Source organism: Oncorhynchus masou, unplaced genomic scaffold (genome assembly GCF_036934945.1).
Source record: "Oncorhynchus masou masou isolate Uvic2021 unplaced genomic scaffold, UVic_Omas_1.1 unplaced_scaffold_696, whole genome shotgun sequence".
Taxonomy (NCBI): domain Eukaryota; kingdom Metazoa; phylum Chordata; class Actinopteri; order Salmoniformes; family Salmonidae; genus Oncorhynchus; species Oncorhynchus masou.
Window position 1 is genome coordinate 313,540 of NW_027013417.1, and position 14,412 is coordinate 327,951.

At 43.3% G+C, this 14,412-nt stretch overlaps 1 protein-coding gene across 1 annotated transcript in view; it reads left to right on the forward strand.

Annotated features, from left to right (window-relative positions):
* Positions 1-14,412, forward strand: part of LOC135537005 (rho GTPase-activating protein 44-like) — a 70,764-nt gene that overhangs the window by 2,612 nt on the left and 53,740 nt on the right. The window contains 7 exon segments of the mRNA XM_064963215.1: positions 30-141; positions 2,721-2,797; positions 3,084-3,201; positions 8,628-8,696; positions 8,998-9,079; positions 9,207-9,334; positions 12,471-12,582. Of these exon segments, the coding sequence (XP_064819287.1) occupies positions 30-141; positions 2,721-2,797; positions 3,084-3,201; positions 8,628-8,696; positions 8,998-9,079; positions 9,207-9,334; positions 12,471-12,582 (698 nt within the window).

Here is a 14,412-nt window from a genome sequence, read left to right on the forward strand (position 1 = left end):
TGTTTTGATTGGCTCTGTTCCCCTGACAGGAAGATGCTGAACCTGTGTGGGGAGACAGAGGAGAAGCTGGCCCAGGAACTGATTCAGTTTGAGTTCCAGATAGAGAAAGATGTGGTGGAGCCTCTCTATGAGCTGGCTGAGGTGAGTCATACTGTCTCTATGATGAGGTGAGTCATATTGTCTCTGATGAATTGAGTCATACTGTCCCTATGATGAGGTGAGTCCTACTGGCTCTATGGTGAGGTGACTCCTACTGGCTCTATGATGAGGTGAGTCCTACTGTCTCTATGATGAGGTGAGTCCTACTGTCTCTATGATGAGATGAGTCCTACTGGCTCTATGATGAAGTGAGTCCTACTGTCACTATGATGATGTGAGTCCTACTGTCCCTATGATGAGGTGATTCCTACTGTCACTATGATGAGGTGAGTCATACTGGCTCTATGATGAAGTGAGTCCTACTGTCACTATGATGACGTGAGTCCTACTGTCTCTATGATGAGGTGAGTCCTACTGTCTCTATGATGAGGTGAGTCCTACTGTCCCTATGATGAGGTGAGTCATACTGTCTCTATGATGAGGTGAGTTCTACTGGCTCTATGGTGAGGTGAGTCCTACTGTCTCTATGATGAGGTGAGTCCTACTGGCTCTATGATGAGATGAGTCCTACTGGCTCTATGATGAGGTGAGTCCTACTGTCACTATGATGAGGTGAGTCATACTGTCTCTATGATGAGGTGAGTCCTACTGTCCCTATGATGAGGTGAGTCCTACTGTCTCTATGATGAGGTGAGTCCTACTGTCTTTATGATGAGGTGAGTCCTACTGTCACTATGATGAGGTGAGTCCTACTGTCCCTATGATGAGGTGAGTCCTACTGGCTCTATGATGAGGTGAGTCCTACTGGCTCTATGATGAGATGAGTCCTACTGTCTCTATGATGAGGTGAGTCCTACTGTCTCTATGATGAGGTGAGTCCTACTGTCTCTATGATGAGGTGAGTCCTACTGTCTCTATGATGAGGTGAGTCCTACTGGCTCTATGGTGAGGTGAGTCCTACTGTCCCTATGATGAGGTGAGTCCTACTGTCACTATGATGAGGTGAGTCCTACTGGCTCTATGATGAGGTGAGTCCTACTGGCTCTATGATGAGGTGAGTCCTACTGGCTCTATGATGAGGTGAGTCCTACTGTCACTATGATGAGGTGAGTCCTACTGTCACTATGATGAGGTGAGTCCTACTGTCTCTATGATGAGGTGAGTCCTACTGTCTCTATGATGAGGTGAGCCATACTGTCTCTATGCTGAGGTGAGTCCTACTGTCTCTATGATGAGGTGAGTCCTACTGTCTCTATGATGAGGTGAGTCCTACTGTCACTATGATGAGGTGAGTCCTACTGTCTCTATGATGAGGTGAGTCCTACTGTCACTATGATGAGGTGAGTCCTACTGTCACTATGATGACGTGAGTCCTACTGTCCCTATGATGAGGTGAGCCATACTGTCTCTATGATGAGGTGAGTCCTACTGTCTCTATGCTGAGGTGAGTCCTACTGTCCCTATGATGAGGTGAGCCATACTGTCACTATGATGAGGTGAGTCCTACTGGCTCTATGATGAGGTGAGTCCTACTGTCTCTATGCTGAGGTGAGTCCTACTGTCTCTATGATGAGGTGAGTCCTACTGTCACTATGATGAGGTGAGTCCTACTGTCTCTATGATGAGGTGAGTCCTACTGTCTCTATGATGAGGTGAGTCATACTGTCTCTATGATGAGGTGAGTCCTACTGTCTCTATGATGAGGTGAGTCCTACTGTCCCTATGATGAGGTGAGTCATACTGTCTCTATGATGAGGTGAGTCATACTGTCTCTATGATGAGGTGAGTCCTACTGTCTCTATGATGAGGTGAGTCCTACTGTCCCTATGATGAGGTGAGTCCTACTGTCTCTATGATGAGGTGAGTCCTACTGGCTCTATGATGAGGTGAGTCCTACTGTCTCTATGATGAGGTGAGTCCTACTGTCACTATGATGAGGTGAGTCCTACTGTCTCTATGATGAGGTGAGTCCTACTGTCCCTATGATGAGGTGAGTCCTACTGTCTCTATGATGAGGTGAGTCCTACTGGCTCTATGATGAGGTGAGTCCTACTGGCTCTATGATGAGATGAGTCCTACTGTCTTTGTGATGAGGTGAGTCCTACTGGCTCTATGATGAGGTGAGACCTACTGGCTCTATGATGAGGTGAGACCTACTGGCTCTATGATGAGGTGAGACCTACTGGCTCTATGATGAGGTGAGACCTACTGGCTCTATGATGAGGTGAGACCTACTGGCTCTATGATGAGGTGAGTCCTACTGTCTCTATGATGAGGTGAGTCCTACTGTCTCTATGATGAGGTGAGTCCTACTGGCTCTATGATGAGGTGAGTCCTACTGGCTCTATGATGAGGTGAGTCCTACTGTCCCTAGCCATACATTATTTGAAGTTATAATTGTTATAATTGTCTGTCCAGCGGCTGCCCACAACATTCACCATTACTATCTCTGACTGAACATGATCGTTAAGACACAATGTCAGCATGTTCATTATTGTCTATTAACTTCAGGATGGTGGAATATTCCTCCCCAATGTCCACTCCCAGATAACTAGTAGATGACTGAATATAGTGGAGATACATGATAGAGGAGGGTTGACGTGTTCCCTGTCTCTTCCCAGGTGGACATTCCCAACATCCAGAAACAGAGGAAACATTTAGCCAAGCTGGTCCTGGACATGGACTCTGCTCGCACACGGTGAGGGATGGACTGTTAACATACAGGCTGGGACCTGATGCCCTCTTCACTGGTCTTCACCTCTTAAAGATATGCTCACGTTTAGAATAATGCTTAGACCAGCATGTTCCTTCCCTCAGTGTCTGTGTGTCTCAAATCGTGCCCTAATCCCTATATAGTGTGCACTACTGGTTCAGAAGTAGTGCACTATATAGCGTGGAATAGGATGCCTTTTGGGATGCTGTCTGTGTGTTGGTGTTCCATCCCTCCTCCTAAACTCTTCTTCTGTCTCCTCCTTAACCTGTAGGTTTCACCAGTCGTCCAAGTCCTCCAGTCACCCTAGCAACCTGCAGGCGGGCGGGGCCAAGGGGGAGGCCCTCAGAGAGGAGATGGAAGAGGCAGCCAATAGGATGGAGATCTGCCGGGTGAGTCACAGGGTTCTAGAGGTTCAGGCTCCTCCTCCTTCACCAACTGTAAACCCCTCCCACACACCATGAAACTACATTAACCACTACAAGGTTACAGACTGTATTAAGGTTACAGACTGTATTAACCACTACAAGGTTACAGGCTGTATTAACCACTACAAGGTTACAGACTGTATTAACCACTACAAGGTTACAGGCTGTATTAAGGTTACAGACTGTATTAACCACTACAAGGTTACAGACTGTATTAAGGTTACAGACTGTATTAACCACTACAAGGTTACAGACTGTATTAAGGTTACAGACTGTATTAACCACTACAAGGTTACAGACTGTATTAACCACTACAAGGTTACAGGCTGTATTAACCACTACAAGGTTACAGACTGTATTAACCACTACAAGGTTACAGACTGTATTAACCACTACAAGGTTACAGACTGTATTAAGGTTACAGACTGTATTAAGGTTACAGACTGTATTAACCACTACAAGGTTACAGACTGTATTAACCACTACAAGGTTACAGACTGTATTACGGTTACAGACTATTAACAACTACAAGGTTACAGACTGTATTAACCACTACAAGGTTACAGACTGTATTAACCACTACAAGGTTACAGACTGTATTAAGGTTACAGCCTGTATTAACCACTACAAGGTTACAGACTGTATTAAGGTTACAGACTGTATTAACCACTACAAGGTTACAGACTGTATTAAGGTTACATACTGTATTAAGGTTACATACTGTATTAAGGTTACAGCCTGTATTAACCACTACAAGGTTACAGACTGTATTAAGGTTACAGACTGTATTAACCACTACAAGGTTACAGACTGTATTAAGGTTACATACTGTATTAAGGTTACAGACTGTATTAACCACTACAAGGTTACATACTGTATTAAGGTTACAGGCTGTATTAACCACTACAAGGTTACAGACTGTATTAACCACTACAAGGTTACAGACTGTATTAAGGTTACATACTGTATCAAGGTTACAGACTGTATTAACCACTACAAGGTTACAGACTGTATTAAGGTTACATACTGTATTAAGGTTACAGACTGTATTAAGGTTACAGACTGTATTAAGGTTACATACTGTATTAAGGTTACAGGCTGTATTAAGGTTACAGACTGTATTAAGGTTACAGGCTGTATTAAGGTTACAGACTGTATTAAGGTTACAGGCTGTATTAAGGTTACAGACTGTATTAACCACTACAAGGTTACAGACTGTATTAACCACTACAAGGTTACAGACTGTATTAACCACTACAAGGTTATAGACTGTATTAAGGTTACAGACTGTATTAAGGTTACAGACTGTATTAACCACTACAAGGTTACAGACTGTATTAACCACTACAAGGTTACAGACTGTATTAACCACTACAAGGTTATAGACTGTATTAAGGTTACAGGCTGTATTAACCACTACAAGGTTACAGACTGTATTAACCACTACAAGGTTACAGACTGTATTAAGGTTACAGACTGTATTAACCACTACAAGGTTACAGACTGTATTAACCACTACAAGGTTACAGACTGTATTAAGGTTACAGGCTGTATTAACCACTACAAGGTTACAGACTGTATTAACCACTACAAGGTTACAGACTGTATTAAGGTTACAGGCTGTATTAAGGTTACAGACTGTATTAACCACTACAAGGTTACAGACTGTATTAAGGTTACAGACTGTATTAAGGTTACAGACTGTATTAACCACTACAAGGTTACAGACTGTATTAACCACTACAAGGTTACAGACTGTATTAACCACTACAAGGTTACAGGCTGTATTAACCACTACAAGGTTACAGACTGTATTAACCACTACAAGGTTACAGACTGTATTAACCACTACAAGGTTACAGACTGTATTAACCACTACAAGGTTACAGACTGTATTAACCACTACAAGGTTACAGACTGTATTAAGGTTACAGGCTGTATTAACCACTACAAGGTTACAGACTGTATTAACCACTACAAGGTTACAGACTGTATTAACCACTACAAGGTTACAGACTGTATTAACCACTACAAGGTTACAGACTGTATTAAGGTTACAGACTGTATTAAGGTTACAGACTGTATTAACCACTACAAGGTTACAGACTGTATTAACCACTACAAGGTTACATACTGTATTAAGGTTACAGACTGTATTAAGGTTACAGGCTGTATTAACCACTACAAGGTTACAGACTGTATTAAGGTTACAGACTGTATTAATCACTACAAGGTTACAGACTGTATTAATCACTACAAGGTTACAGACTGTATTAATCACTACAAGGTTACAGACTGTATTAAGGTTACAGGCTGTATTAATCACTACAAGGTTACAGACTGTATTAATCACTACAAGGTTACAGACTGTATTAATCACTACAAGGTTACAGACTACAGTATTAAGGTTACAGGCTGTATTAACCACTACAAGGTTACAGACTGTATTAACCACTACAAGGTTACAGACTATATTAAGGTTACAGACTGTATTAACCACTACAAGGTTACAGACTGTATTAAGGTTACAGACTGTATTAACCACTACAAGGTTACAGACTGTATTAAGGTTACAGACTGTATTAACCACTACAAGGTTACAGACTGTATTAAGGTTACAGGCTGTATTAACCACTACAAGGTTACAGACTGTATTAACCACTACAAGGTTACAGACTATATTAAGGTTACAGACTGTATTAACCACTACAAGGTTACAGACTGTATTAAGGTTACAGGCTGTATTAACCACTACAAGGTTACAGGCTGTATTAACCACTACAAGGTTACAGACTGTATTAACCACTACAAGGTTACAGACTGTATTAACCACTACAAGGTTACAGACTGTATTAAGGTTACAGACTGTATTAACCACTACAAGGTTACAGGCTGTATTAACCACTACAAGGTTACAGGCTGTATTAACCACTACAAGGTTACAGACTGTATTAACCACTACAAGGTTACAGACTGTATTAACCACTACAAGGTTCCAGGCTGTATTAAGGTTACAGACTGTATTAACCACTACAAGGTTACAGACTGTATTAACCACTACAAGGTTACAGACTGTATTAACCACTACAAGGTTATAGACTGTATTAAGGTTACAGACTGTATTAAGGTTACAGACTGTATTAACCACTACAAGGTTACAGACTGTATTAACCACTACAAGGTTACAGACTGTATTAACCACTACAAGGTTATAGACTGTATTAAGGTTACAGGCTGTATTAACCACTACAAGGTTACAGACTGTATTAACCACTACAAGGTTACAGACTGTATTAAGGTTACAGACTGTATTAACCACTACAAGGTTACAGACTGTATTAACCACTACAAGGTTACAGACTGTATTAAGGTTACAGGCTGTATTAACCACTACAAGGTTACAGACTGTATTAACCACTACAAGGTTACAGACTGTATTAAGGTTACAGGCTGTATTAAGGTTACAGACTGTATTAACCACTACAAGGTTACAGACTGTATTAAGGTTACAGACTGTATTAAGGTTACAGACTGTATTAACCACTACAAGGTTACATACTGTATTAACCACTACAAGGTTACAGACTGTATTAACCACTACAAGGTTACAGGCTGTATTAACCACTACAAGGTTACAGACTGTATTAAGGTTACAGGCTGTATTAACCACTACAAGGTTACAGACTGTATTAACCACTACAAGGTTACAGACTGTATTAACCACTACAAGGTTACAGACTGTATTAACCACTACAAGGTTACAGACTGTATTAAGGTTACAGACTGTATTAAGGTTACAGACTGTATTAACCACTACAAGGTTACAGACTGTATTAACCACTACAAGGTTACATACTGTATTAAGGTTACAGACTGTATTAAGGTTACAGGCTGTATTAACCACTACAAGGTTACAGACTGTATTAAGGTTACAGACTGTATTAATAACTACAAGGTTACAGACTGTATTAATCACTACAAGGTTACAGACTGTATTAATCACTACAAGGTTACAGACTGTATTAAGGTTACAGGCTGTATTAATCACTACAAGGTTACAGACTGTATTAATCACTACAAGGTTACAGACTGTATTAATCACTACAAGGTTACAGACTGTATTAAGGTTACAGGCTGTATTAACCACTACAAGGTTACAGACTGTATTAACCACTACAAGGTTACAGACTATATTAAGGTTACAGACTGTATTAACCACTACAAGGTTACAGACTGTATTAAGGTTACAGATTGTATTAACCACTACAAGGTTACAGACTGTATTAAGGTTACAGACTGTATTAACCACTACAAGGTTACAGACTGTATTAAGGTTACAGGCTGTATTAACCACTACAAGGTTACAGACTGTATTAACCACTACAAGGTTACAGACTATATTAAGGTTACAGACTGTATTAACCACTACAAGGTTACAGACTGTATTAAGGTTACAGGCTGTATTAACCACTACAAGGTTACAGGCTGTATTAACCACTACAAGGTTACAGACTGTATTAACCACTACAAGGTTACAGACTGTATTAACCACTACAAGGTTACAGACTGTATTAAGGTTACAGACTGTATTAACCACTACAAGGTTACAGGCTGTATTAACCACTACAAGGTTACAGGCTGTATTAACCACTACAAGGTTACAGACTGTATTAACCACTACAAGGTTACAGACTGTATTAACCACTACAAGGTTCCAGGCTGTATTAAGGTTACAGACTGTATTAACCACTACAAGGTTACAGACTGTATTAACCACTACAAGGTTACAGACTGTATTAAGGTTACAGACTGTATTAACCACTACAAGGTTACAGGCTGTATTAACCACTACAAGGTTACAGGCTGTATTAACCACTACAAGGTTACAGGCTGTATTAACCACTACAAGGTTACAGACTGTATTAACCACTACAAGGTTACAGGCTGTATTAACCACTACAAGGTTACAGACTGTATTAACCACTACAAGGTTACAGGCTGTATTAAGGTTACAGACTGTATTAAGGTTACAGACTGTATTAACCACTACAAGGTTCCAGGCTGTATTAAGGTTACAGACTGTATTAACCACTACAAGGTTACAGACTGTATTAACCACTACAAGGTTACAGACTGTATTAAGGTTACAGACTGTATTAACCACTACAAGGTTACAGACTGTATTAAGGTTACAGACTGTATTAAGGTTACAGGCTGTATTAACCACTACAAGGTTACAGACTGTATTAACCACTACAAGGTTACAGGCTGTATTAACCACTACAAGGTTACAGGCTGTATTAAGGTTACAGGCTGTATTAAGGTTACATACTGTATTAAGGTTTCAGTCATCAATAAGGTTAAAGGTAATTTCTTATTCTCTTTTCCAGGATCAACTATCAGCTGATATGTATAATTTTGTGGCCAAAGAAATAGACTATGCAAACTACTTCCAGACGGTTAGTACCTTTTCTGTATCATTGCATTTGTCCTTCAGATGACATTGACTCCCTTTACAGTCATATTGCTGAGCGACTGTTTAAACCTCACCTTTTTACCCCTCTGTCCTTCTGTGTCCCTCTGTCCTTCTGTCCCCCTCTCTGTCCCTGTCTCTGTCCCACTCTCCTTCCCTGTGTCTCTGTCTCCCTCTCTGTCCCTGTGTCTCTGCCCCCCTCTCTGTCCCTGTGTCTCTGTCCCCCTCTCTGTCCCTGTGTCTCTGTCCCCCTCTCTGTCCCTGTGTCTCTGTGTGTCTCCCTGTAGCTCATAGAGATCCAGGCAGAATATCACAGGAAGTCTCTAGAGATCCTCCAGAGTGTCCTGCCCACCATTAAGGCTCACCAGGGTGAGTAATGTGTGTGTGTGTGTGTGTGTGTGTGTGAGAGAGAGAGCCCGTCCATGCCTGCACATGTACACATGCCTGTCTGCTCCTCGTGTGTCTAACTGTTGTATAATGTGTTGTCCTGCCACAGAGGCGTGGGTGGAGAAGCCCTCGTATGGCAAGGCCCTGGAGGAACACCTGACCATCAGCAGCAGAGAGATCGCCTTCCCCATCGAGGCCTGTGTCACGATGCTGCTGGAGTGTGGCATGCAGGAGGAGGTATAGGAAAAGATGAAGCCTGCTTTACAATAAGTTTCCCAGACCCAGATGAAGCCTACTTAACAATAATTTTCCCAGACCCAGATGAAGTCTACTTAACAATAAGTTTCCCAGACCCAGATGAAGTCTACTTAACAATAAGTTTCCCAGACCCAGATGAAGTCTACTTAACAATAAGTTTCCCAGACCCAGATGAAGCCTACTTAACAATACGTTTCCCAGACCCAGATGAAGCCTAATTAACAATAAGTTTCCCAGAACCAGATGAAGCCTACTTAACAATAAGTTTCCCAGACCCAGATGAAGCCTACTTAACAATAAGTTTCCCAGACCCAGATGAAGCCTAATTAACAATAAGTTTCCCAGACCCAGATGAAGGCTACTTAACAATAAGTTTCCCAGACCCAGATGAAGCCTACTTAACAATAAGTTTCCCAGACCCAGATGAAGCCTAATTAACAATAAGTTTCCCAGACCCAGATGAAGCCTACTTAACAATAAGTTTCCCAGACCCAGATGAAGCCTACTTAACAATAAGTTTCCCAGACCCAGATGAAGCCTAATTAACAATAAGTTTCCCAGACCCAGATGAAGCCTGCTTAACAATAAGTTTCCCAGACCCAGATGAAGCCTACTTAACAATAAGTTTCCCAGACCCAGATGAAGCCTACTTAACAATAAGTTTCCCAGACCCAGATGAAGCCTAATTAACAATAAGTTTCCCAGACCCAGATGAAGCCTACTTAACAATAAGTTTCCCAGACCCAGATGAAGCCTACTTAACAATAAGTTTCCCAGACCCAGATGAAGCCTACTTAACAATACGTTTCCCAGACCCAGATGAAGCCTACTTAACAATAAGTTTCCCAGACCCAGATGAAGCCTACTTAACAATAAGTTTCCCAGACCCAGATGAAGCCTACTTAACTATAAGTTTCCCAGACCCAGATGAAGCCTAATTAACACTAAGTTTCCCAGACCCAGATGAAGCCTAATTAACACTAAGTTGCCCAGGCCCAGATGAAGCCTACCCTAACAATAAGTTTCCCAGACCCAGATGAAGCCTACCCTAACAATAAGTTTCCCAGACCCAGATGAAGCCTACCCTAACAATAAGTTTCCCAGACCCAGATGAAACCTACTTAACAATAAGTTTCCCAGACCCAGATGAAGCCTACTTAACAATAAGTTTCCCAGACCCAGATGAAGCCTACTTAACACTAAGTTTCCCAGACCCAGATGAAGCCTACTTAACAATAAGTTTCCCAGACCCAGATGAAGCCTACTTAACAATAAGTTTCCCAGACCCAGATGAAGCCTACTTAACACTACTAAGTTTCCCAGACCCAGATGAAGCCTACTTAACAATACGTTTCCCAGACCCAGATGAAGCCTACTTAACAATAAGTTTCCCAGACCCAGATGAAGCCTACTTAACAATAAGTTTCCCAGACCCAGATGAAGCCTACTTAACAATAAGTTTCCCAGACCCAGATGAAGCCTACTTAACAATAAGTTTCCCAGACCCAGATGAAGCCTACTTAACAATAAGTTTCCCAGACCCAGATGAAGCCTAATTAACAATAAGTTTCCCAGACCCAGATGAAGCCTAATTAACACTACTAAACATTCTGATTACAGAGTAGCGTTAATATAGGATTTAGCCATTAGAGAGTGTTTATTGTAGACAAAGTTACAGTATGTACTGTCTTCCTGACCCCTGTGTGTGTAGGGTCTGTTCAGAGTGACTCCCTGTCTCCCTGACTCCCTGACTCCCTGACTCCCTGACTCCCTGTGTGTGTAGGGTCTGTTCAGAGTGACTCCCTGTCTCCCTGACTCCCTGTGTGTGTAGGGTCTGTTCAGAGTGACTCCCTGTCTCCCTGTCTCCCTGTCTTCCTGACCCCTGTGTGTGTAGGGTCTGTTCAGAGTGACTCCCTGTCTTCCTGACCCCTGTGTGTGTAGGGTCTGTTCAGAGTGACTCCCTGTCTCCCTGACTCCCTGTGTGTGTAGGGTCTGTTCAGAGTGACTCCCTGACTCCCTGACTCCCTGTGTGTGTAGGGTCTGTTCAGAGTGACTCCCTGACTCCCTGTCTTCTTGACTCCCTGTGTGTGTAGGGTCTGTTCAGAGTGACTCCCTGTGTGTGTAGGGTCTGTTCAGAGTGACTCCCTGTGTGTGTAGGGTCTGTTCAGAGTGACTCCCTGTGTGTGTAGGGTCTGTTCAGAGTGACTCCCTGTCTCCCTGACTCCCTGTGTGTGTAGGGTCTGTTCAGAGTGACTCCCTGACTCCCTGTCTTCTTGACTCCCTGTGTGTGTAGGGTCTGTTCAGAGTGACTCCCTGACTCCCTGACTCCCTGTGTGTGTAGGGTCTGTTCAGAGTGACTCCCTGTCTCCCTGACTCCCTGTGTGTGTAGGGTCTGTTCAGAGTGACTCCCTGTCTCCCTGACTCCCTGTCTCCCTGACTCCCTGTGTGTGTGGGGTCTGTTCAGAGTGACTCCCTGACTCCCTGTCTCCCTGTGTGTATAGGGTCTGTTCAGAGTGACTCCCTGACTCCCTGTCTCCCTGTGTGTGTGGGGTCTGTTCAGAGTGACTCCCTGACTCCCTGTCTCCCTGTGTGTGTAGGGTCTGTTCAGAGTGACTCCCTGACTCCCTGTCTCCCTGTGTGTGTAGGGTCTGTTCAGAGTGACTCCCTGACTCCCTGACTCCCTGTGTGTAGGGTCTGTTCAGAGTGACTCCCTGTCTCCCTGACTCCCTGTGTGTGTAGGGTCTGTTCAGAGTGACTCCCTGTCTCCCTGTCTCCCTGACTCCCTGTCTTCCTGTGTGTGTAGGGTCTGTTCAGAGTGACTCCCTGTGTGTGTAGGGTCTGTTCAGAGTGACTCCCTGTCTTCCTGACTCCCTGTGTGTGTAGGGTCTGTTCAGAGTGACTCCCTGACTCCCTGACTCCCTGTGTGTGTGGGGTCTGTTCAGAGTGACTCCCTGACTCCCTGACTCCCTGTGTGTGTGGGGTCTGTTCAGAGTGACTCCCTGACTCCCTGTGTGTGTGGGGTCTGTTCAGAGTGACTCCCTGTCTCCCTGACTCCCTGTGTGTGTAGGGTCTGTTCAGAGTGACTCCCTGTCTTCTTGACTCCCTGTGTGTGTAGGGTCTGTTCAGAGTTGCTCCCTCGGCCTCCAAGCTGAAGAAGCTGAAGGCCTCCCTGGACTGTGGGGTTATGGACGTACAGGAGTATTCAGCTGACCCCCACGCCATCGCAGGTTACCTTACACACCCACACACACACACACACACACACACACACACAGACACACACACACACATACACACACAGACACACACACATACACCCACACACACAGACACACCCACCCACCCCCACACACACAGACACACACACACCCACAGACACACACACAAACACACCCACCCACACACACACCCACACACACAGACACACCCACCCACACACACAGACACACCCACCCACACATACACCCACACACACACAGATGCACCCACCCACACACACAGACACACACACACCCACACCCACCCACACATACAGACACACCCACCCACACATACACCCACACATACACCCACATATTCAGACACACCCACACATACAGACACACCCACCCACACATACAGACACACCCACCCACACATACAGACACACCCACCCACACACCCACACCCACACACACCCACACACAGTATATGAAAACACTTAAATACACTCCCATGCATAGTATTTGAAATAAGTATTTAAAAATACCCTCAAATAAAATTTGATAGACTATTTCGTTTTTACAAATAACCATTAAAATACTCAAAATTCAAAAAAGTATTTTAAAAACTACAGTGTACAGATAAATAAATGCATCATGTAAAGTGTTGGTCCCATGTTTCATGAGCTGAAATTAAAGATCCCAGGAATGTAAAAGATCGCACAAAAAATGTATTTTTCTCAAATTTGTTTACATTGCTGTTAGTGAACATTTCTCCTTTGCCAAGATAATCCATCCACCTGACAGGTGTGGCATATCAAGAAGCTGATTAAACACCATGGTCATTACACAGGTGCACCTTGTGCTGGGACCAATAAAAAGCCACTCTAAAATGTGCAGTTTTGTAACACAACACAATGCCACAGATGTCTCAAATTTCGAGTGAGTGTGCAATTGGCATGCTGACTGCAGGAATGTCCACCAGAGAATTGAATGTTAGTTTCTCTATCATAAGCCGCCCTCCAATAGCGTTTTAGAGAATTTGGAAATATGTCCAACCGGCTTCACAAACGCAGACCATTTGTACGCCGTTGTGTGGGCGAGTAGTTCGCTGATGTCAACGTTGTGAACAGAGGTCCCCATGGTGGCGTTGGGGTTATGGTATGGGCAGACATTAGCTACGGACAACGAACACAATTGCATTGTACCCATAGCAATTTGAATGTACAGGGATACCGGGGCAAGATCTTGAGGCCCATTGTCTTACCATTCATCCAACCACCATCCCCTCATGTTTCAGCATGATAATGCACAGGCCCATGTTGCAAGGATCTGTAGACCATTCTGAAAATGTCCCAGTTCTTCCATGGCCTGAGTACTCACCGGACATGTCACCCACTGAGCATGTTGGTGATGCTCTACGACAGCGCGTTCCAGTTCCCGCCAATATCCAGCAACTTTGCACAGCCACTGAAGAGAAGTGGGACAATATTCCACGGGCCACAACCAACAGCCTGATCAACTCTATGTGAAGGTGTGTCGCGCTGCATGAGGCAAATGGTCCCACCAGATACTGACTGGTTTTCTGATCCACTCCCCCAATTTTTTTTTTAACGGTATCTGTGACCAACAGATGCATATGTGTATTCCCAGTCATGTGACATCCATAGATTAGGGCCTAATTTATTTATTTAAATTGACCGATTTCCTCATATTAACTGTAACTCAGTAAAATCTTTGAAATGATTGCAGGTTACGTTTATATTTTTGTTCAGTATAGATACTTAAATACACAGGTATTTGAACCCAGGTCTGACACGCACACGCACACACCATAGCAGATTAATTCACACCCCT